At 55.9% G+C, this 20,902-nt stretch overlaps 1 protein-coding gene across 4 annotated transcripts in view; it reads right to left on the reverse strand.

The window, feature by feature from the left end:
• LOC144940596 (CDK5 and ABL1 enzyme substrate 2-like) overlaps positions 1-20,176 on the reverse strand; it is a 28,941-nt gene extending 8,765 nt beyond the window's left edge. The window contains exons 1-3 of one of the 4 annotated variants that reach the window (XM_078866817.1): positions 19,543-20,176; positions 10,428-10,511; positions 4,381-4,473 (exon numbers count right to left, since the gene is read on the reverse strand). In XM_078866817.1, coding sequence (XP_078722943.1) covers positions 4,381-4,473; positions 10,428-10,511; positions 19,543-20,114 — 749 coding nt within the window. In that variant the 5' untranslated portion in view covers positions 20,115-20,176. The remainder of the gene's footprint in view (positions 1-4,380; positions 4,474-10,427; positions 10,512-19,542) is intronic. The other 3 variants (XM_078866818.1, XM_078866819.1, XM_078866820.1) reach the window with 3 other exon arrangements.
• Positions 20,177-20,902: the final 726 nt, after the last annotated feature.

The following is a 20,902-nucleotide window of genomic DNA, read 5'->3' on the forward strand; positions in this document are numbered from 1 at the left end:
TGCCATTGTGGTGGTGGTGGGAGGCGTGCGACGGTGATGGTCGAGGCGTGGTGGTGATGATGGCGGTGGTGGCGGTGGTGATGATGATGATAGTGGTAAGATGATGCGAGTGGCAAAGGCTTGCGACGGTGGTGGTCGAGGCGTGTCATGATGATGGTGGTGATAATGGTGGTGATAATGGTGGTGATGATGATGCTGATGGTGGTGGTGATGATCGAGGAGGTGGAGCTCAGCTGCGAGGGAGTGAGCAACGAGCGCAGAGGCCCCACGGCAACGCGCAGGGCCGTGCGAGCAGATCGGTGGTGCCGCTCGACCACAGTCCAAGAGACATTCCCGCGGACTGCCAATCATCAGGCACGTGCAGTGTGCTTGGGGCCTAATTTGCACGTCGGGAGGAGAGATGAGAAAAGCGGGTGCAGTGCTCCCAGCGCGAGGTGGGGACCTTCACCCGCGGGCGCGGCCAGGAAGGCGGCTCGCCGGTCACTCAACGACGATTCATCGCTGTGCCGGATCGACGTTGGCTGGGGGGTGGGGGCGGTGGGAGGGGGGGGCACAAGTGAATCCCTCTCTTCTCTGCTGCTGCTGCTCCGACTGGAACATCTCTGAAATAAGTGAGCTTCACAGGCTCATGGGATTCCTCCAGGACAAAGATTCTCTGATTCTGCTTCCCCCGTACGTGCGGCGCGATCGCGACGGCGAGGCCGGCGATGCTGCCGCCACGTTGGCAGCGGGGCACAGGCGCGGCCAACGAAAAGCCCAGAGGGTTCGTCAATAACGCCGAGGAGGTTTAAGGTTTACACAACAGGGAGACGTTATGGGAAACGTGTCCATCCCCCCTGCCCCCCCCCTCGTTTGCAGCACGCTATGCACAAGGGTCAGTGCCTGAATGCCCTCGCACGATGGCAGCTGCAGCAGCAGCAGCGATGCGTGGTGGTGGTGGTGGTTGTTCAGGATGTCGGTGCCAATGTGGAGGTCCAGCTGCTGCTGCTGCTGCCACGACGAGAGAGAGAGAGGGCTTCAGCAGTGAAAGAGAGAGTTCGTGTCGTTGTTCCTCCTCCTCCGCTGAAGGAGCGCAGACCACAGTGGGTTTACCATTTGGTCTCTAGGTGTCCCCCCCTGGCTTCCACTCCGTGAATATTCACACGCTCTTCCTCAACGGTCAGCGGAACCCCGTGCATGCGTGTGCGTGCGTGGGTGCGAGTGTGTGTGTGTGTACGTGCGTGGGTGCGTGCAAGTGCGTGGGTGCGAGTGTGTGTGTGCGAGTGCGTGCGTGTGCGGGTGGGTGCGAGTGTGTGTGCGTGCATGTAGCGGTAGTGTAAGCGGTTAGTGCTACGTTGCGCAACGAACCCGGTGACCCGAGTTTGATTCCCGCTCACGGCCAACACCAGTGACGATTATCTGAACTGGTCCTAGGCCTCCCCTAGGTCGACTCAGCCTATAATGAGTGCCTGGTGTGGTGTGCAAACATCACCACTCGAGAGACAAAGGCGGCCGGGCGTGGTGCTGGCCACCCACCCTGTTATGTGCCATGCCGGCCTTCATAGGTGCTCCCTAGCAGCACTTGCCCCAACAGTCTGTTAAGGCTATACGGGGGGTCTTTGTCTTTTGTGTCGCTCTTCGACCTTTGACCCATTTCTCACTCCGCTACCGTCCCATGCTTTACGATTCGTAAGTCACAACAAGGTGGTGATTTAATAAAAAAAGGTTCCTTCTCTGGGCACAACTAAAACTATAAACTATTTTTCGTTATTTTGTACCAGGTAAGTCCCCGCTGAGTTACGACGCTCTTCTTCAGAAGAGCGACCTGGCCACAAATGACAGCTCAATAAAAAAAGTATTTTTCCTGTGTGGAAATTCATAGCAGCCAAATACTCTTCAACGGAGGGACCCAGAGGAAAAATCCATGCGACCACGGGGAAAGAGAGAGGGAGAGACACGCAAACTCCAAACATACAGCAGGGCGTCAGGATCGGGATCGAACCCACGACCTCCTGCACACCAGGCGAGGTAGTCAACATCTCCAAGCCACCGTGGAGCCCCCAGGCAGTGGCTCACGCTCGGCAGAGCAGACGCGACGGCCTTCGACTGCCAACGTGTTGCGCCACTCGCGTCTTGCGAGGGCGCCGCGGCAAGCGAGGTTTTGGCGGCAGAGCGCGGCTCACGGCAGGGAGATTGGGCAGCGGATTTGAGCAAGAGCAGCGACAGCTCGCGATTAGCGGAGGTTTTCTTCGCGACAGACCGCGGCAAACCTCAGCGCAAGGATCGGGGTTGTGGCGACAGACAGGGAGATTCGGCAGCGGATTTGAGCAGTCTGAGGGAAGCGACGGCTCGCGGACGACGGAGGCTTTTCTCGCGACGGACCGCTGCAAACCTCGGCGCAAGGATCGGGGTTGTGGCGACAGAGCCGCGGCTCACGGCGGGGGGATGGGCGGAGGGAGAGGGGAGAGGCGGCAGCATCGTTCCCACAAAGTCCGCGCTGGCTGCGTGCAGTGGGGAAGGTGTGCCGACGTCCAATTTTACTTTATTTTTAATTAATACCTCTTGATTATCGGCGCCAATGATAGGTAGGACGGCCGTGGATAATTCAAAATCGCGGATAATCCAACAATTTCAACATTTTCCGCGGATCTCTATGCCAAAAACCACAAATATAGGGGTATAAATTTAGAACGAATACGAACGTCGACCGATCGATGCGCCTGCTCGGCGAGAACACTTTGCTGCTCCCCTACAGAGGACTTGGCCCACTCAGTGGATGATAGCAGAGCCACGCCAATCAACATCAATCAAACTCCACCCCACCGTTGTAAAGATATTGCAACTACTGTACTGAAGAGGCGATCACGTGGATTTAGGATTAACCGGAGTAACATATTTGTTCGATTTAAGCACCGTGTTACTTATAAATAAACATCTCCAAGAATAACAATGCATAGCTGTTTTTAGGTTATTAATTTGGGATTAAGAGAACTGCACGTGGATAATCGAGAACCTACTGTGTATATACAGGGTGCTTACAAAAACACTTCTTAGAATTTGCAACAACACCACAAGAAATGTGCTTCTGTGCTCTGGAGACCACCTGGAGAAGATTCCAGGCGCGTGTTGACAATGATGGTGAACTTGTTTAAGCTATTAACATACATTTGTTATCATATTACAGTGTTTTGTCCATTCTTTTTCCATTAAAAACGACAGTCCCATATAAGTGTTAGCATTTTTTTAAGCACCCTGCATATAAACATTTTTCCCTCTCAGTCCGTCTCGGTTGGGCCATCGGCGATGCATCGTCACGGGACGATGAACCCGCACCGCTTGTGCCACGCACGCGGCGGCGCAGACCCCTCCACGCCAGGGAACAGTCAGCGGAGCGGACACCGCAGAGCTACCTCCGAGCTTCCCTTCTTCACAAACGGGCCCCCCCCACCCACCCCTGGTTCGCACGCGGATTTAGTGGGGCGGCACTTTTCCCACCCCCCCGCTCTGCCGCCGAGGGCAAAGCTCCGAAATTGAGGCCGAGGGCAATGTTTGTCGAGATACCGCTCAAATCGACAACTGTTCAATCTCAGAAGAGGAACGCAGCCAAATTAAGTGCCGAACTAAACCGAATGCAATATTGTTTTTGTGCCGTCAACGGAGACGCGCTTAGAACCGTCAACTCGTTGACACTTGGAAACCCAGTTCCATCACAACCGGTCGATGCGAGTCTTCGAGGGTCTCTATGTGGGGATCTATGGGTCTCTATGCAAGTCTTTGGATGTCTATATGTGAATCTATGGATCTCTATGTACTTCTATGGGTCTCTGTGTTCTATGGATCTGGATTTGCTACTATGAGTCTCTATGTAGTTTATGGGTCTCTATGTGCTTCTATGGGTCTCTATGCGAGTCTACGGGTCTCTATGTGAGTCTATGCGTCTCTATGCGAGTCTACGGGTCTCTATGGGAGTTTACGGGTCTCTATGTGAGTCTATGTGTCTCTATGCGAGTCTACGGGTCTCTATGTGAGTCTACGGGCCTCTATGTGAGGTCTCTGTGCGAGTCGCTGGTGACCGGGCCCAGAGACCGCTTTACATCGTGGGCAGCTGAGACCCGCGACGGACGCTCGGCATCTCAGCGCCGGCGACTCGGCGCGGCCCTGGACTGCACCCCCCTCCTGCTCTGCGCAGCCACCTCCTTTCGAGACCTGGCCGACCCCGCGCGGGTTAAGCGAAGCTTCAGATTGCCGTTAGCTGGAGGTCGGAGCGAGAGAGAGCGAGAAAGCGATCGACAGGAGAAGCAAGTGCAGAAACGAGGGGGGCGTCATGGCCGCCACGGCCGTCATGGCCGCCACGGCCGCCTCCCCCCGGCCCGCTACCGGGGCCCACCCGGCAGGCTTCACCTTCCGTTGCTCGTGTCATGCTGCCTTAAATTCGTTACAAAGTGAGGCGTCCGCCCGCTGCGCCCGGGCGGGGAGCCAGACGTGCGACGGCACCTGTGGGGAGGAGGGGGAGGGGAGGGAGGGGGGGCCATAACGACACCGGTGACGTCCGTGGAGACGGAGAGCGCCTTAGTGGGGGGGGGGGACACACACACACGAGGGGGACGCTACGCAACCCTTGGCCCGTCGAGCGGAGCCCCGCGGGGAGACGATCGCGCTAACCGCACCGCCGCCCACCGCACCGCCGCCCACCCCCGATTCAAACAAGCAATCTGAACTATTTTTTTTGCAGGCCTTCATAGGAGCTGGATTTAGCAGAACTTGTCCTGACAGTCTGCTAAGGCTATATGGGGGATCTTTGTATTTGTGCAATGAAAAACTAACAATACGTTTTTTCTTACCCTTTCTGGCAATAAAACAGTTGTGTCAAGATGTTCAAACGCCAAAACGATTATACCTTTTGCAAGGAATCACGTCTGCATTAACCACACACTGTACTTGTGGTGAACATGAAAACAAACATGGCTCTGATAACAGATGGCATTGTCTTTGAAACTTATTGGCCTACACCAGAGACAGCAGCCTTCTTCATGGCCCAGTCTCACTACCACCAGTGTCAGAGCAGAGAACGCCACAAGGTGAACACTACAAAGGCAATGCGCTATCAGGGCATTTATAGCTCAGGGTGAGCAGCTATTTAATGTTTGAACATCTTAACACCTCCTGTTTTATTGCCAGAAAAGGGTAAAACCTTTTCTTATTTTTCATACTTTGGTACTGACAAAAAGGTCCCATGATATAAACTAATTTTGATTTTCAGAAGCCACCTCGGCCACACGTGATGATAGCCCAACGGAGCGGCTTATCGTCATCACGTGGAAATTTATAGGAGCAGCCAAACACTCGAAACGCGTGACGTTGATTCTAAATGTGGAGGGCAAAATACCGGAGGACCCGGAGAAAAATCCACGCGAACACGGGGAGAGAGAACTTGCAGCCTCCAATATACAGGCAGGCATCGTCAGGGTCGTGATCAAACCCACGACCTCCTGCATACTGGGTGAGGTAGTCAACATCTCCTAGTCATCGTGACACTCCCACAAATTCATTTTTGAGGGCATCACCTTCGACTTCACCACTGGCGTGGCATCCGAGCCACGCCAGCGCGAGGCCCCTGCGGACGTGGCCGGGTGGCGGTTCGCCCACCGGCTGCCTGCAGAGCCGGAGCCAATCCGTGATTGCGCCTCGCCAAGGCATCCGCAATCTGGCTCGAATCTATTGACACCACCCCCCCACCCCCTTCTCACCAAGCCGTAGTGACCAGCGTGGCGCCAATTGCGGTCGAACAACCCCCAGTGGTTGACGCAGCGTAGGGGATGGGACTCGTCCAGCCGTGGATCGACAGTGGGGGCCTACAAAAATTATCACGTGGAAACTAAGCAATGCGCGGCGACTGTACAGACGTGGAGAAGAGCTTAGTAAGCTCGTCGGATTCCTCCGGTCCAGATGAAGATTCTGATTCTGAAATGCTGGTGGCTGGATTTTTTTTAACGGCCACTTTGATTTAGCTCAGCACGTGTGTGTGTGCGCGTGTGTGGGGAGCGGCGGTGCAGCGGTCAGCGCGCTGCGCTACAAACCCTGCGACCAGAGTTAGATTCCGACCAACATCGGTGACGAATATCTGAGCCGGTGTTGGGCCTCCCCTCGGTCGACTCAGTCTCAAATGAGTACCTGGTGCAGTGTGTAAATGTCGCCACTGGGGAGACAAAGGCGGCCAGGCGTGGTGTTGGCCACCCACCCCCTCGTGTGCCGCTCCGGCCTTTATAGGTGCTGCTCGCTAACAGCATTTGCCCCAACAGTCTGTTCAGGCTGCACGGGGATCTTTTTTTTAAATCTTTGTTGACCATAGGGTCAGTGGCTACCCACACAACTGATACTGCTATCAGCTTCATCAGTATTGTGAAAGATGGGTTTAATGTTTCACACACTCACAGACAAAGATCCCCCATGTAGCCTGAACAGGCTGTTGGGGGCAAGTGCTGTTAGCAAGCACCTACGAAGGCACCGCGCGGCACCCGAGGGGGTTTGGTGGCCAGCACCACGCCCGGCCGCCTTTGTCTCCCCAACGGCGATGTTTACACACTGCACCAGGTACTCATTTGAGGCCGAGTCGACCAAGAGGAAGGCCCCAGGACCGGTCAGACAATCGTCACCGGTGGTGTCGGTGGCCGCGAGCGGGAATCGAACTCGGCTCGTCGGGTTCGTAGCGCAGTGCGTGGCTAACCATCGCGCCGCCACTCCGCCACAACGTTCCCCGCACGCGCGGCTCACTCGAGCACGGGGGACCTGATAACCAACCCGTAACTCTCGGGTAATGCGTAGCCGGGCTCATGGCAGTCAGAGATCGGGCCACCGCTCCACACATCAATGGAATCGACTTCACCTTCACATTAACGTCGCCGCTGAAGCGTGGCGCATGCGTGCATGCGTGCGTGTGTGCGTGCATGTGTGTGTGTGTGCGTGGGTGCATGTGTGTGTGTGTGCGTGCGCTCTACAAGGACAACTGCAGAAGACAAAGATCCCGTCCACCACGCGTATAGTCGGGAGCGAGTGCTGTTAGCGAGACACCTCCTTGCTCGACAGGAGAGGGGAGGGAGGGCACAGACAAGCAACGAGAGGAGAGACACAACATGGACAGCATCAGCTGTGCGCCATGCCAGCGGTGTGCAGGGCAGAGGCAAGGCTGGAAGAAAGGGCGATGGATCAAGGAAGACGAGGGTTGTAGGAGATCCACACTTTCTTGAGGGTTCATGCATCACATGCTTGGGCCAGTTCCTTTTCATGTTCACTGGACATCTGCGAGACGACTGGTCATCTGTGGAAAAAAGAGCCTTATAGCTCATCGGATTCCTCCAGCGCAAATAAATATTCGGATTCTTTTCAAGGCGTGGGGTTTTTCCCCGAGGAGAGGATCACATTGCGAAGCTTTTTGCTGTACTGCCATCTACTGGCCACCATGCCAGCCTTGCTGTGGGTGTCGCAGTGGCGAGATGTCAACTACCTCGCCTGGTATACAGGAGGTCGTGGGTTTGATCGCGACCCTGACGCCTGCTGTATGTGTAGACTTTGCGTGTCTCTCTCTCTCTCTCTCCCCGTGGTCGCGTGGATTTTCTTTCTACGGGTCCTCCGTTTTTTCCCCCTCCACATTTAGAAACAACATCACGTGCTTAGCGAGTATTTTGGCTACTGCTGTAAATTTCCACGTGATGTCATTTATGATGGCCAGTGGACTTGACCTGGCAAGATAATTCAGTTTTATTGTATAAATATATAAATATTGTTTCACGTGACTTTCTAACCTTTCCTAAACTTTGCACCCCTATCGTGTTTGTGTATTGTGTTTGTTGTCCTAACGTTCTGACCCCGTGCCCCGACTGGGCATCTGCGAAAATAAACAGCCTCATAGGTCATCGGAATCCTCCAGTAACAAATCAAGTTTTCTGAGTCTGCCATCCACTGGTGTAGATCTCGTCCCACGCGGGCTCAGCGGCTCGCAGTCGGAAAGGTTTCGAGTTCAACTCCCGGTTGGGGGGGGGGGCAACCAATGGTGATTGTCCCTACGGACGCCGCCCCCCCGCAAACGGCCAAGTGGAGTTTCCGCCGCTGCCTCTGCAGGGCTGTGGACACGACAGACCAACGCTCACGCGAGCGGCAACTTCTCCTTTGACGAGGAATTCAGGTGGGAGGCAGAGTCTACAGCAAGGTGGGGGGACCCGCTTGCCCCCCACCCACCAACCCACCCACCCCCACCACGCGATGCTACGCAACTGCAGCAACGCCGGCGCGGGGACTGCCTGTTCGCGATGTCGAACGCCCGGTGGACGCACCGATTCCCGCCCTCGGCCGGAGGACCGGCCCGGCGTTTCTCACGGACGCCACGGTGGCTAGGAGATGTTGATTACCTCGCCTGGTGTGCAGGAGGTTCGTGGGTTCGATCACGACCTCGACGCCTGCTGCATTGTTTGGAGTTTGCATGTTCTCCCTGTGGTCGTGTGGATTTTTCTCCGGGTCCTCCGGTTTTTCCCTCCACATTCATAATTAACGTGCACTTAAGCGAGTATTTGGCTGCTATACATTTCCACGTTTCCACGTGATGATGATGAGCCCACTTCAATGAGCTGTAATTTGTGCTGGCCCGGTCGCTTCTGAAAAGGCGCTAGACAGCTCAGTGGGGCCTTACCTCGTAAAATAAAAAATTAGTTTATGGTTTATAATTAGTTTATAATGAGTTTCTCACAAACCCCCCCCACCCCCCCCCCCGATCGCATCGCCAACGAGCAGCCGCTGGGCTTCATCGTGGCGTGCGGCGGAGATTTTATCACGGCGCCTGGCTCCACGTATTTATGGTACGTTCAACTTATTTTCTACCGGACGGAGCCAACCGTGCCAATCAGAGGTGACAGGGGGAAGGTGAAAAGTCGGATGTGAGGGGGTTGGTGTCAAATATCCAGGTGCCCTCTTCCCCTCCACAACTTTAGTTGCGTTCTCACACGAGTAAGCGACGACTCGTGCAAACTGAAGATGCACGGTATGTACGTACGTTGAACTTCTTTTGCACCATACGTAGCCAACCGTGCTCAAACGCAGTGCTGGGGGAGCCGTTCGGGCTACGACGTGGTAAAACCGCGACGGCCTCGTCGCGATCCCCTCTCCAGATAATCCTCACATGAGGCCCCATGGCGCCCCGCCCATCCCCCCCGTTCCGTGGGGCTCCACTTCCAGGGAGACGCCGTACACGGACGAGGAGGCAGAGGAAACTAAATTATTTTTGACTTGACCAGGCGTAAGGCCCCACCACTGAAGCTACGTAGCCCTTTGTCAGAAGTGACCCTGGCTATGGCGTATTACAGCCCAGCCAAGTGGGGGCTTCTCATCGTGTGGAAATTTACAGCAGCAGCCAAATACTGTAAACACGCGCGATGTCGATTCGAAACGTGGAGGGAAAAACCAGAGGACCCGGAGAAAAATCCACGCGACCACGGGGAGATAGAGATGTGCAAACTCCAAATATACTACGGCTGGCGTCAGGAACAAACCCACGACATCTTGTACAACAGGCGAGGTAGATAACATCTCCGAGGACAGGAAAGTGATCAGAAATGCGGGCGCTGCTTGTCGGGTCGAAAATGCTCCCCTCCGGCAACCTGGTGAGCGTGGGAGCAAGCGAGCGCGCGCGCTCACGTGCATACGGTGAACTTCTTTTTTAGCACCACACGTAGCCAACCGTGCTAATCGGAGGTGCGGAGGGGGGGGGGGGAAGGACGAGAAACCAAACTAAAGAAATTAGTTTGTCAATCTAGACGTGTTTAAAACCGCACAGCTCCCAGTGGCTTTCTAACGTATGTACGTTGAACTTCGATTTGCACCGAACATCGGAAGGAAGAGAGCGCTCCGGACAACCGCAGAAGCGCACCACGAAAAGCGGCGCACGATGGCAGCCGCCGTCTTTTATTCGATGGCTCAGCCAAAAAACTGCCGCGGCCGCTGCTCCTTGGTCACTCGCGGGTCGTTTCACTCACAGCGGCAAGCTCCACTAGGCCGCGGTGGAGGGGCGGAGTGGGGGGCGTTGGGGGAAGGGGGGGCCTTGTTGCGGCGGCGAAGACGCCAGGGCTGGACGAGACGATTTGGGGTCGTGTCACGAGGCGGGCAAAGGGCTCGCGGCCTCCCGCAAGCGCCGCGACGATGCACCTGCACTGCAGCCATCATCTACTCGCAACGCGTGCGGGGAACGCGAGAGAGAGAAAGGCGGAGAGGGCAGCTGCGATAGAACCGAGTGGAAGGCGGTCAGAAGAGAGAGGACAGGGAACCTGCCGAGGAGGCAAGAAACTCGCGGCCGCCAGAGACAGAAGCGCGGAGGAGGCAGAGGAGAGAGATCCAGGCAGCATTGGGGAGGGTCCCACACTGTACACACACACACCGGTACGTACGTACGGTACGACATACCGTACCTCCGCAGCGAGGTGAGCGCCTCGGTCTCCTCCAGGGTGTCTACGGACGAGCGCTGGGAGGCTAATCGCCGTCTGAACAACAGACTGACACGACAGACAGCAATGGGCCTTTAGAGAGAGCGCAAACAAGGCCACAAACTCCGGGTCACATTTCACGCACGCACACACAGGTCAGTCGGCGCAACTCGCTGGCCAGTAGCAGCCAAAGAGATTCTCATCATTATCATCACGATCATCATCCGATTCTTTGAACGGGATACCAGGATCGAGCTCTCGCGCTGCGAGAATTAAACACGTTCACTCGGTCGCGGGAAGGTTTTACGCAATTTGTATTTTAAAAAATGGGTTTAAACAGATGCACAAATAAGTCACAGTGTCGTCCTCGGCACACTTTGTAAAGTTCCACGAAAGACGTCAACGTCTTCAAAAGGAACCCTTCGGAAGGGCGGCACCGCACACGTAGCTCTACGGCCCTTCTGTCAAGCCGCCCCTAACGCGTCTCTCCCCGCACGGCCCAAGGAGGCTCTCGCGTGCCCAGCAGCATCCCCGGCCTAGCGGCGACCGCCACGGCCACCCACCCCTTCCCCCCCCCGCCCCCACCCAACCTCGTGACCGTACCGGTCGTTGGGGCGGGGGGGCATTAGTTGACCATACTTCACCACGCCGGCCGGCACTGGGGGCAGACTCCCCGTGCGTGCGCACCCACGGGTAGAGTCTGCCCCCAGATTTATTGAGGACCGGAGATCCTGGCGATTGACACTCCGCCCCCACGAGGTGCCGTGCAGAAACAAAAGAGCGGTTCGCAGGTCGCGTCGCGTTTTGACGTCCACTTGTAAATGTTCCCCCCCCACCCCCCAATTTCATCTCCAGACCGCGCCAACAGCGTCCGTCACGGGACGAAGATTCCACTCGGAGACTCTGGCAGAGCGGTGTGCGACCCTGCGTGAGATAACAGCCTCATCCCTCCCGCTCCGTCCCTGCGGAAGCGGATATCACAGAGCTACCTCCAAGATCCCTCCTCTTGTTCTCCTTCTTCGAGTGACCTCTGAGTCCACATGCAGCACGGGCAGCAACTTCCCACCCGCCTGGCCGTACGAGGGTGATGCTCCGTCGCATGACAATCAAACCGATATTTTAATTCTCAAGAGCTGGGATAAAGGCAAATTAAGCGCAGAACCAGACATGATTTTAAGAAAAAAAATCCATCACATTAACTAATTACAGTCGTAACAATTTTTATTTTACCAGGTAAGGCCCACTGAGCTCTACAGCTCTTTTTGAGAAGCGACCAGGTCATCAAAAATGATAGCTCAACAAAGTGGCTTATCGTCATGTGTACATTTATAGCAGATCAAATACTCTAAACGCGTAACATTGGTTCTATATGTGGAAGGAAAAACCGGAGGACCCGGAGAAAAGTCCATGCGACCACGGAGAAAGACACAAACTGCAAATATACAGCAGCAGGTGTCAGGGTTGGGATCGAACCCATAACCTGCTCCATAGCAGGCGAGGGAGTTAACATCCCTGACTGCGTGAGGTTGGTGATTTTTCTGTTTGGGGAGTGCGGCATTCCATCGTTATTCACGCACTTGGCTATCGGCGATTCTGGATATCCATGAATCTCATCTGGAACTCCTTACTACATCGAGACAGACAGAGAGATAAAGTGATGAGAGAAAAAGTGATGAGAGATAAAGTGATGAGAGATAAAGTGATGAGAGAGAAAGCGATTAGAGAGAAAGTGATGAGAGATAAAGTGATGAGAGATAAAGTGATAAGAGATAAAGTGATCAGAGATAAAGTGATGAGAGAGAAATCGATGAGAGATAAAGTGATGAGAGATAAAGCGATGCGAGAGATACATAATTGTCTCGGATTTAATAGCTTATTTACGTATATTTCAGGTAACTGATTACCAAGGTAGGTTTTCGCAGGCCAATATCAACACCGCCTCCACCGGGACCACCGCCGCTGCCGCCCCTTGTAAGGCGACAAGGTTCCATCGCTGTGTGTGGCTGCGACGGCGGGGGCGGCCGCGAGCACATGCTGTGCAAGTTCCCTACGCCCCCCCACCGTCCCCTAACGTCTGTCACCACGGGCCCAGCGGCGCGCGCTCCCCCGCATTCCTCCACGCCGGGCGCAAGCGTCACGGCTCGCCGCACGAGTCCGAACGCGCAGCGGCCAACGCGTCTCGCAACACGGCCACCCCGGAGGGCCCTTGTGTGCCGGGCAGCGCCCCGGCCTCACCACAACGACCATCACCGTCGCCCCCCACCCCCCCTTACCTCAACCCCCCCAATCTTCCTCACCACCCAGCGCATGATCCAAGAGGTCCCTGATTGGGTAGCACCTTAGGTGGCAGACGCTGCGGGTGTCCACCATGGGCAGTCTCTCTCTCTCTGGAGCGTACGGCGAGTAATGTGCAAATCGCACGTCCAAGTTGAAGTCTGCGAGCCATGCGATGACAGCTTAATCCACGCTGGACACCGTGGGCAGTGTTCAGCGTGGGGAGGAAGGCCTCGCGTGCACAACCCGTCCGCTTGATGGGCAATAGCTATCACGGTGGCTAGGAGATGTTAACTATCTCGCCTGGTATACAGGTCTGGGATTTCATCCTGACCCTGACACCTACTGTATATTCTGAGTTTGCATGTCTCTTTCTCATCATCATCACGGTGGCTAGGAGATATTAACTACCTCGCCTGGTATACAGGAGGTCGGGGATTTCATCCCGACCCTGACACCTGCTGTATATTTGGAGTTTGTGTGTCTCTCTCTCTCCGTGGTCGCGTGGATTTTTTTTCTTTCTTCGGGTCCTCTGGTTTTTCCCTCCACATTTAAAAACATGCTTTGAGATTATTCTGATTATTTTGCTGCTATAAATGTCCAAATGATGGGCCACTTTGTTGAGCGAAAATTTGTGATGGCCAGGTCGCTTCTGAAAGAATAAGTTAATGCCTCAGTGGGCTTTGCCTGGTAGGATGGGGATGGTTCAGTGTTGTATCTCTATGTCTTTGGGCGATTTGTTTACCTTTCTTGTACTTTGCACGACTATCGTGTTTGTGTGCCGTTTGTTGCTGTAACGTGCTGACCCCGTGCCCTAGCTGGACATCTACGGAAAAGAGCTTCACAGCTCATCGGATTCCTTCTCAACTATAAATAAATAAATATTCAGATTCTACGTTTGAGACACGTTCCTCGGCACATTTGTCGTTCTGTCCCCCCCCCCCCACTGAAAATAACATCGTGGCGGCAACCGCTCCCGACAGCAGCTACCACCGTGACCCCCTGCGGCCCAGGCATGTTTGTGATCAGTAAATGAAATGCTTCAGGAAACAAAGGAAAAAAAATTGTTGAACACGTTGTAGTTGTAGAGCAACATTACCCATAAGTTTTTTGGGTTAGATTTGCGCAAATATAAATGTGCCGCCACCACCCTCTCTCCGATTACCCCAGCCCGTGTCTATGTGTAGTGGTGATACGCGCTGGGGTAGCGATCAGGTGCCAGCGCGTTGTGATTGGATGTGTGTGTGGTGACGCGCGCTGACGGTGAGGGATCAGGGGTCAGCGCGGGATCGTGGGTTGTGTGGTGTTGATTGGCTGGGTGCCGGTGACGTGCTGGTGTGGGAGTGATCGAGTGGCAGCGCGGCGTGATTGGTTGGTGAGTGGAAACACGCGTTGGGGAAAGAGGATCGTAGAGATAGCGCGTTGTGATTGGTTCACTAACAAGCGATGCTCGCATCGAGGTCCGCATCCGCTCCGTCTCCCGGGAGGAACGACTATATAAGGGGATGCGCACAGGCGCACGGGGTGAGTGTAACCAGCGAAGACGGAAGACGGGAGGAAGAGCCAGGGCCCTGCGGTACCTAGTCCCGCTGTCCTGCGAGGACCGGGACTCTGTGTAACCCAGAGGGGGAGTGTAGGGGGAGCATGCAGTGTCAGCATGCAGAGTGTGTAGCCAGGGCCTAGAGTCTACACGAGACGAGTGATATGGGTGTAGCCAGAGGCGTAAGGTCTACACGAGACGAGTCTACACGAGAAGAGTCTACACGAGACGAGTGATGTGTGTGTAGCCAGAGGCATAGAGTCTACACGAGAAGAGTCTACACGAGACGAGTGATGTGTGTGTAGCCAGAGGCATAGAGTCTACACGAGAAGAGTCTACACGAGACGAGTGATGTGTGTGTAGCCAGAGGCATAGGGTCTACACGAGAAGAGTCTACACGAGACGAGTGATGTGTGTGTAGCCAGAGGCATAGGGTCTACACGAGGCGAGTCTACACGAGACGAGTGAGACGTGTGTAGCCAGAGGCCTGGAGTCTACACGAGTTCAGTACGGGGTGTTATAAGAAGAATAGAGGTTACGAGTTGTACCGGTGTCTGGTGACCGTACGCGGAAGAATAGAGATTACACGTTGTATCGAGATAAGCGAAGATTTAATAAAAGAAGTGTGTTACCCGTCAAGGAGTTTCCTGCCGTCATTTCCAATACTTCATATGTAAGACCGAAGCAGCAGGAGGAGGATTTCTCCACAACTCTGTGGCTGTCCGCCCGATGATGCTGGTTGATGTTGTTGTTACCGGCGAAACATCACGCTGCTGGGATTGTCAATGTTGTAGTGGGTTTACTCTCCAACACACAACTGGTTCGTGTGGAACTAGTAACTAACTGACACGTTTTGTTTACGTGACAAACCCGTGCTAATTGGCTGCGTCGGGTGGCGGTGGCGGGTTTCATGGACGCGGTCTACCCCATGACTCCTCTATTGTGGAAAAAACAACGTAAGCACTTGCTACCCTGGTTGGGTTACCAATGAGCCACTCTGGGGAGGGGGCAGTGGTTCAAGGGCCGAGGAAGGATGCGAGCGACCTTGGCGAAGGTCGCTCGCTGCCACGGAGCATCGCCTCGACAGACGGCCAACGTGAAAACTCAGCATGATGATAACAACACGCACGGCAGTGGCTCACTCCTCAGAGACGGGGACGACCGGCGCTGACAACTTTCCCAAGCACTTGCGCCCCTCTACGCATTGAAAGTGCCGTCGCCCGATTAACGCCGAGCGTTTGTACACGTGGGAGGAAACTGGGAGCGCCCACGCGTGCGAGGGGGAAACGCTCAATCCCCTGACACAGACCAAACCAAATTGGGCCCGCATTTTTTTTCCTGTACTGCCTTCTCCTAGCGAGCTGGTGGGGTGGGGGGTTACACGGCACCGCGGCGCTCACGGGAAGGGGACTTTCACAACAACATCTGTGTGTGTGTGATCCGCCTACCGTCCCTCACCGCTTGCCTCCACGATGCCAGATTACAGGGCCCACGTGCGCGGCCGTCGCCATCACCGCCGCCGTCGTGGCAGTCTGCACGCCGTGGCAGTCTGCACGCCGTGGCAATGTGTACGCGAGCGAGCCTTCGTCTGGGGGCCTACAGGGGCTGCTTTCTTTGCCGTGCTGGAGCTCAAATCAGATCACGGAGGGGTCAATTACAACCACAGTTGTGTTGTTCGTAACGTACGTACGTGTGTGTGTGTACGTTGAACTTCTTTCGCACAGTACGTAGCCAACCGTGCTAATCGAGGGTGTGGGGGTGAGTGTGTATGCATATTGAACTTCTTTCGCACCGTACATAGCCAACCGTGCTAATCGGAGGTACGGGGGAAAGAACAACAAACTAAACACTCAAAGCAGTTCTAAAAAAATGAGTTTGTCACTCTCTAAAGGATGATTTAAAAATGGTAACTCCAAGTGGTCTCCTAATAAATCACGGTCCAATTGCAATTTCAGCTCCCAAAGCTCGTGGTCACTGCGCATCGTGCTCTTTCAGATGCGCTGCTTCTGCAGCCGTCTGGAACGCTCCTCCTTCCGATATTAGGAAGCCGTTGGAGCTACGCACTTTTAAATAATCGTCTAGATCGAACAAGAAAACATTCCTTCCAACTGCATTTCGTGTTTAGTGTTGTTGTGCTTTCCCTGCCCCACCTCCGATTAGCACGGTTGGCTACGTACGGTGCGAGCGAAGTTCAACATACATACGTGCGTGCTGTTCACGCAAACACACCGCGTCTCCCTCCTACCCTCCCAGCCTCTTCCACAGCACCCTCTCGCTCTCTCTCTCTCTCTTACATCTCCCTGCTCTCCTCTAACACTACAGGCTCTCACTTCGTCCGCTTAATGTCAATCTCCTCCCCTCCTATCTTCTCAGCTCTCTCTGCTCTATCATCTCTGGTTGTGCAGACCCCCTCAGCTTTGTTTCTCCTCCGTCTCCACACTCTCCCGGCTGCTCTATCTTCCCACCCCCCCTCTCTTCCCCTTCTGGGTTTTCCTGTCTCTCTCCCCACCAGCGTTTCCCCTTTCCACCTCCTGTCCCGCCCGTCCTACCGCTCACCGTCTCTCTCACTCTGACCTTCCTTATCCTCCCCTTTTCATCTCGAACCTATAACCGTCCTTGCTCTCTGCCCCGCACGTGCCCCCCCCACCTCCGCCCTGTCTGTGTCCCCCCCCCTCTGGCTTTGGGGGGTCACCTCCGGCGAGCACGGCTGGCTACGTGCTGTGCGAAAGAAGTTCAACACACATGCATACATACACACACACGCGCACGCGCGTCCTTCTCAATGGCCGTGCCACCGGCACCACACAACCGCGACGGGCACCAACAGGCGCACGGCTCCCTGGCCACTGCCGCCCGCGTCACCCCGTCCCTCTCCTCCTCCCCTCCCTCCCGCGCCAGGCCACTCACGTGAAGGCTGCCCCCCGTGTTTTGCTAAGCCATGGCAACCGCACTTGGCTCTAAAACACAGCGGCCTCCATTCACGCCGCCACCGCCGCCACCGCGGCTTAGCCAGTGGGGTGCGAACGCCTTCCAAATGCGCTTAGCACACAGCAGCGTGGGGGGCAGGGAGGTGGGGGGGTCAACATTGCGTGCAAACAGGGCCCCCCCCACCTCCAGCACCACTCCGGCACCCGGCCAGGCGTAACCGCAAAAGGAGAACGTGGCCAAGGGGGAGGTGGCGCTGGAGTTGCCATCGGCTCTCGCTCGCTGGCTCACAACCACCGCCGGTGCAATGCTCCGTTTGTTCGCTCTCTTTCAAGCGGCACTCCCACCTATCCTGATCCAACCCCCCCCCCCCCCAAGTTCTCGCCAGATTAAACAACAAATCGAGTTAAGAGCGCGACGGATTCTTTACACGCGGTCACCGGTCAACCGGCCTGAGACCATCGACTTGCCGCACCCCCAAGGACTCCGTTGACATCTCGGCTGGGCGGCTCAAACCCCCCCCCCCCCCCCCGGGATTCGAAGCCAGGATGTGTCACCGGCGCTGGCTCGAGCTTCTGGGACCTTGGAGGCGATCCCTCGATTAGATGTTGTTCAATAACACGCCTCTCAAATGCCACGTCGCGCGCGTCAACGCCCGCATGAATAAATCACGGAACGCGGGCGTGCCCGTTTACAATTTGACACGTTATTAACTATTACTACTGTAATACTACTCTTTTATATTTTACCAGGCAAGGCCCCACTGAGCTACTGTACAAAGCTCTTTTTTCAGAACCGGCGCTGGCTATCGCCGTTGATTGCTCACCAAAGTGGGCTTATCATCTTCGTCGTCGTCGTCAGCGTGGAAATCTAGAGCAGCGGCCAAATGCTCCAAAACGCGTGACGTTGATTCTAAATCTGGGGGAGGGAAAAACCGGGAGAAAAACCCACGCGACCACGGGGGGAGAGAGACACGCAAACTCCAAATATACAGCAGGCGCCGGGATCGAACCCACGACCTCCTGTATACCAGGCGAGGGAGTTCACATCTCCCAGCCACCGAGGCGCCCATATTATTATTAGGCGCACGTGAGGCTGTATTCCACACACGGCGGCGTTTGCAATTATCACGGACTTTGTGTGTCCCCATCCATACACCGCAGGCACGCGATTGAGTGAAAACAGTATCATATTTGACACCGCACGGGGGAGGCTGGCGTGGCGCGATGGTTGTCCAGCACACTGGGACCTTGCAGGCTAGAGGGGGAAGTGTTCATCCTTTCAGTTGCAAATCTACAATTTCATCACCGAAACTAAAACTCTGAGCCATCTCCCGTTAACAGCGCTGAACCAGTGGTGGGTATTCCTGATTCACATGGCGGGGGGGGGGGCGAGTCTTCCCCACAGTATGTGGTCATAACTGTATCGACCACACCCCTCACGCGCAGGGATGATGGACTGAGTTACTCCGCGCAAACGATGCATCTTCATCTCACAGGCAGCGTTCTTTCGCCCAGCAAGCTGTAGGCCCAGCAAGCTGTTGGCCCGCTGATAGGGAGCTACCCAAGGCAGCCCCAGAGGCAAAACGTGAAATCTGTAGTTCTAAAAATGTGGGCCATGATGATGATGACGACGACGCACAATGGCGTACACACACCTGTACGTACACACACCTGTACGTGCACACACCTGTACGTGCACACACCTGTACGTGCACACACCTGTCCGGTTGTGCAATTGTGTGCTCATCTGTACATCACGTGTGCACATCCTCCACGTGTGTAGCCTTGACAGACTGTTGGGGTAAGTGCTGTTAGCGAGCAGCTGTGAAGGCCGGAACGGCACACGAGGGGGTGGGTGGCCAGCACCACGCCCGGCCGCCTTTGTCTCCCCAGTGACGATGTTTACACACAACAGCGGGTACTCATTTGAGGTTGAGTCGACCTTGAGGAGGCCCAGGGTCGGTTCAAATAATCGTCGTGTGCAGGAACCAAACTCGGGTCACCGGGTTCATGGCACAGCACGCTAACCACTGTGCCACCGCTCCAAAGTTGACCTGTGGGCACCTGTGTGTGTGTGTACACCTGTGTGTACACCTGTGTGTGTGTGTACACCTGTGTGTGTGTGTACACCTGTGTGTGTGTGTACACCTGTGTGTGTGTGTACACCTGTGTGTGTGCACATTTATACACCGAGTGTACACCTGTATGTGTGTGTGTATACACCTGTGTGTGTGTACACCTGTGTGTGTGTACACCTGTGTGTATGTACACACCTGTGTGTGTGTGTGTACCTGTGTGTGTGTGTACACCTGTGTGTGTGTGTGTACACCTGTGTGTGTACACCTGTGCACACCCCCACCTCTGCCTCTGCACGTCGCTCACCGCGCCCGGCGCCTCCACGCTCAGCGTGGGCCCCAGGGCCGCTCGGCCTCCTCCCGCTCCTCCTCCCTGTGGCCCCGAGGCGGCCCCCCCGGGGCCCCCAGCGGGTGCCGCTCCCGCCGAGCTGGGCCGCGAGCGCAGCGGCGTCGCCGCGAGCAGAGCGCCCGGCTCGGCCCCGAGGCCGCTCGCCACGCTGCTGTTGGCCGGGACAGAGGCCTCGCAACCGGCGGGGCCCGCGGCCGCCGCCGGCGCGGCCTCGGGCCCCGTGCACGGGGGGCCCGCGGCCGCGGCCGCCTCCCGGCCGGCCCCTCCACCACAACCGCCGCCTCCGCCGCCCTCCGCGCCGCCGCCGCCGACCGCCGCGGTCCCGGCGGCAGCCGCAGCGACCGCCGCGGGTTTCCCGTCGAGGGAGATGTTGGTGAGGAAGGCGATGGCCGCCTGGCGACGCCGGTCGGCGACTCGCAGAGGCCTCCTGGCCGTGTCGCCCGCGCCGCGTCTCCCCCCCGGGGCGCCGCCGAGCGCCGCCGCAGCCATCGCGGCGCGCCGCGCCATCCCCCCAGAGCAGGTGGCGCTCCCACTCACATTCCCCAGTTCACATAGGCGCGGCGCGCGGGGTGGCTCCGCATTCCCCAGTTCACATAGGCGCGGCGCGAGGGGTTGCTCCGCATTCCCCAGTTCAGATAGGCGCGGCGCGCGGGGTGGCTCCGCATTCCCCAGTTCACATAGGCGCGGCGCGCGGGGTAGCTCCACATTCCCCAGGTCACATAAGCCACGGATGGGTTGGGGGTGTTAGATTTCTCAGTGCGCTTAAGCGATGGTGGGGTGCTCGATTTAGTGCGCATAAGTGCGGGATGGGAAGGACGTTAGTTTGTCTAGTTCACATAAGGGGGTTGTTCGGTATTGTATTTCATGGTGTGGATAGGCACGCGACGCGCTGGTTAGATTGTATAGTGCAGACAGCCCCGTGGTTCTCGCCCGGGGTGGGTGTCAATGTCCCAGCTGAGCTACTTGACAGCGACCTCTTCAGAAGCGACCTGGCCGTCACGAATGATGGCTCAAAGAAGCGATCTCATCACCACCATCATCATCATCACCACCATCATCACCATCATCACCATCATCACCACCATCATCATCATCACCATCATCACCACCATCATCACCATCATCATCACCACCACCATCACCACCACCATCATCATCACCATCATCACCATCGCCACCATAATCACCACCATCATCATCACCATCATCATCACCACCATCATCATCATCACCATCATCATTACCACCATCATCATCATAACCATCATCACCATCATCATCACCATCATCACCAT

The sequence above is a fragment of the Lampetra fluviatilis genome, chromosome 23 (genome assembly GCF_964198595.1).
Source record: "Lampetra fluviatilis chromosome 23, kcLamFluv1.1, whole genome shotgun sequence".
NCBI lineage: Eukaryota > Metazoa > Chordata > Hyperoartia > Petromyzontiformes > Petromyzontidae > Lampetra > Lampetra fluviatilis.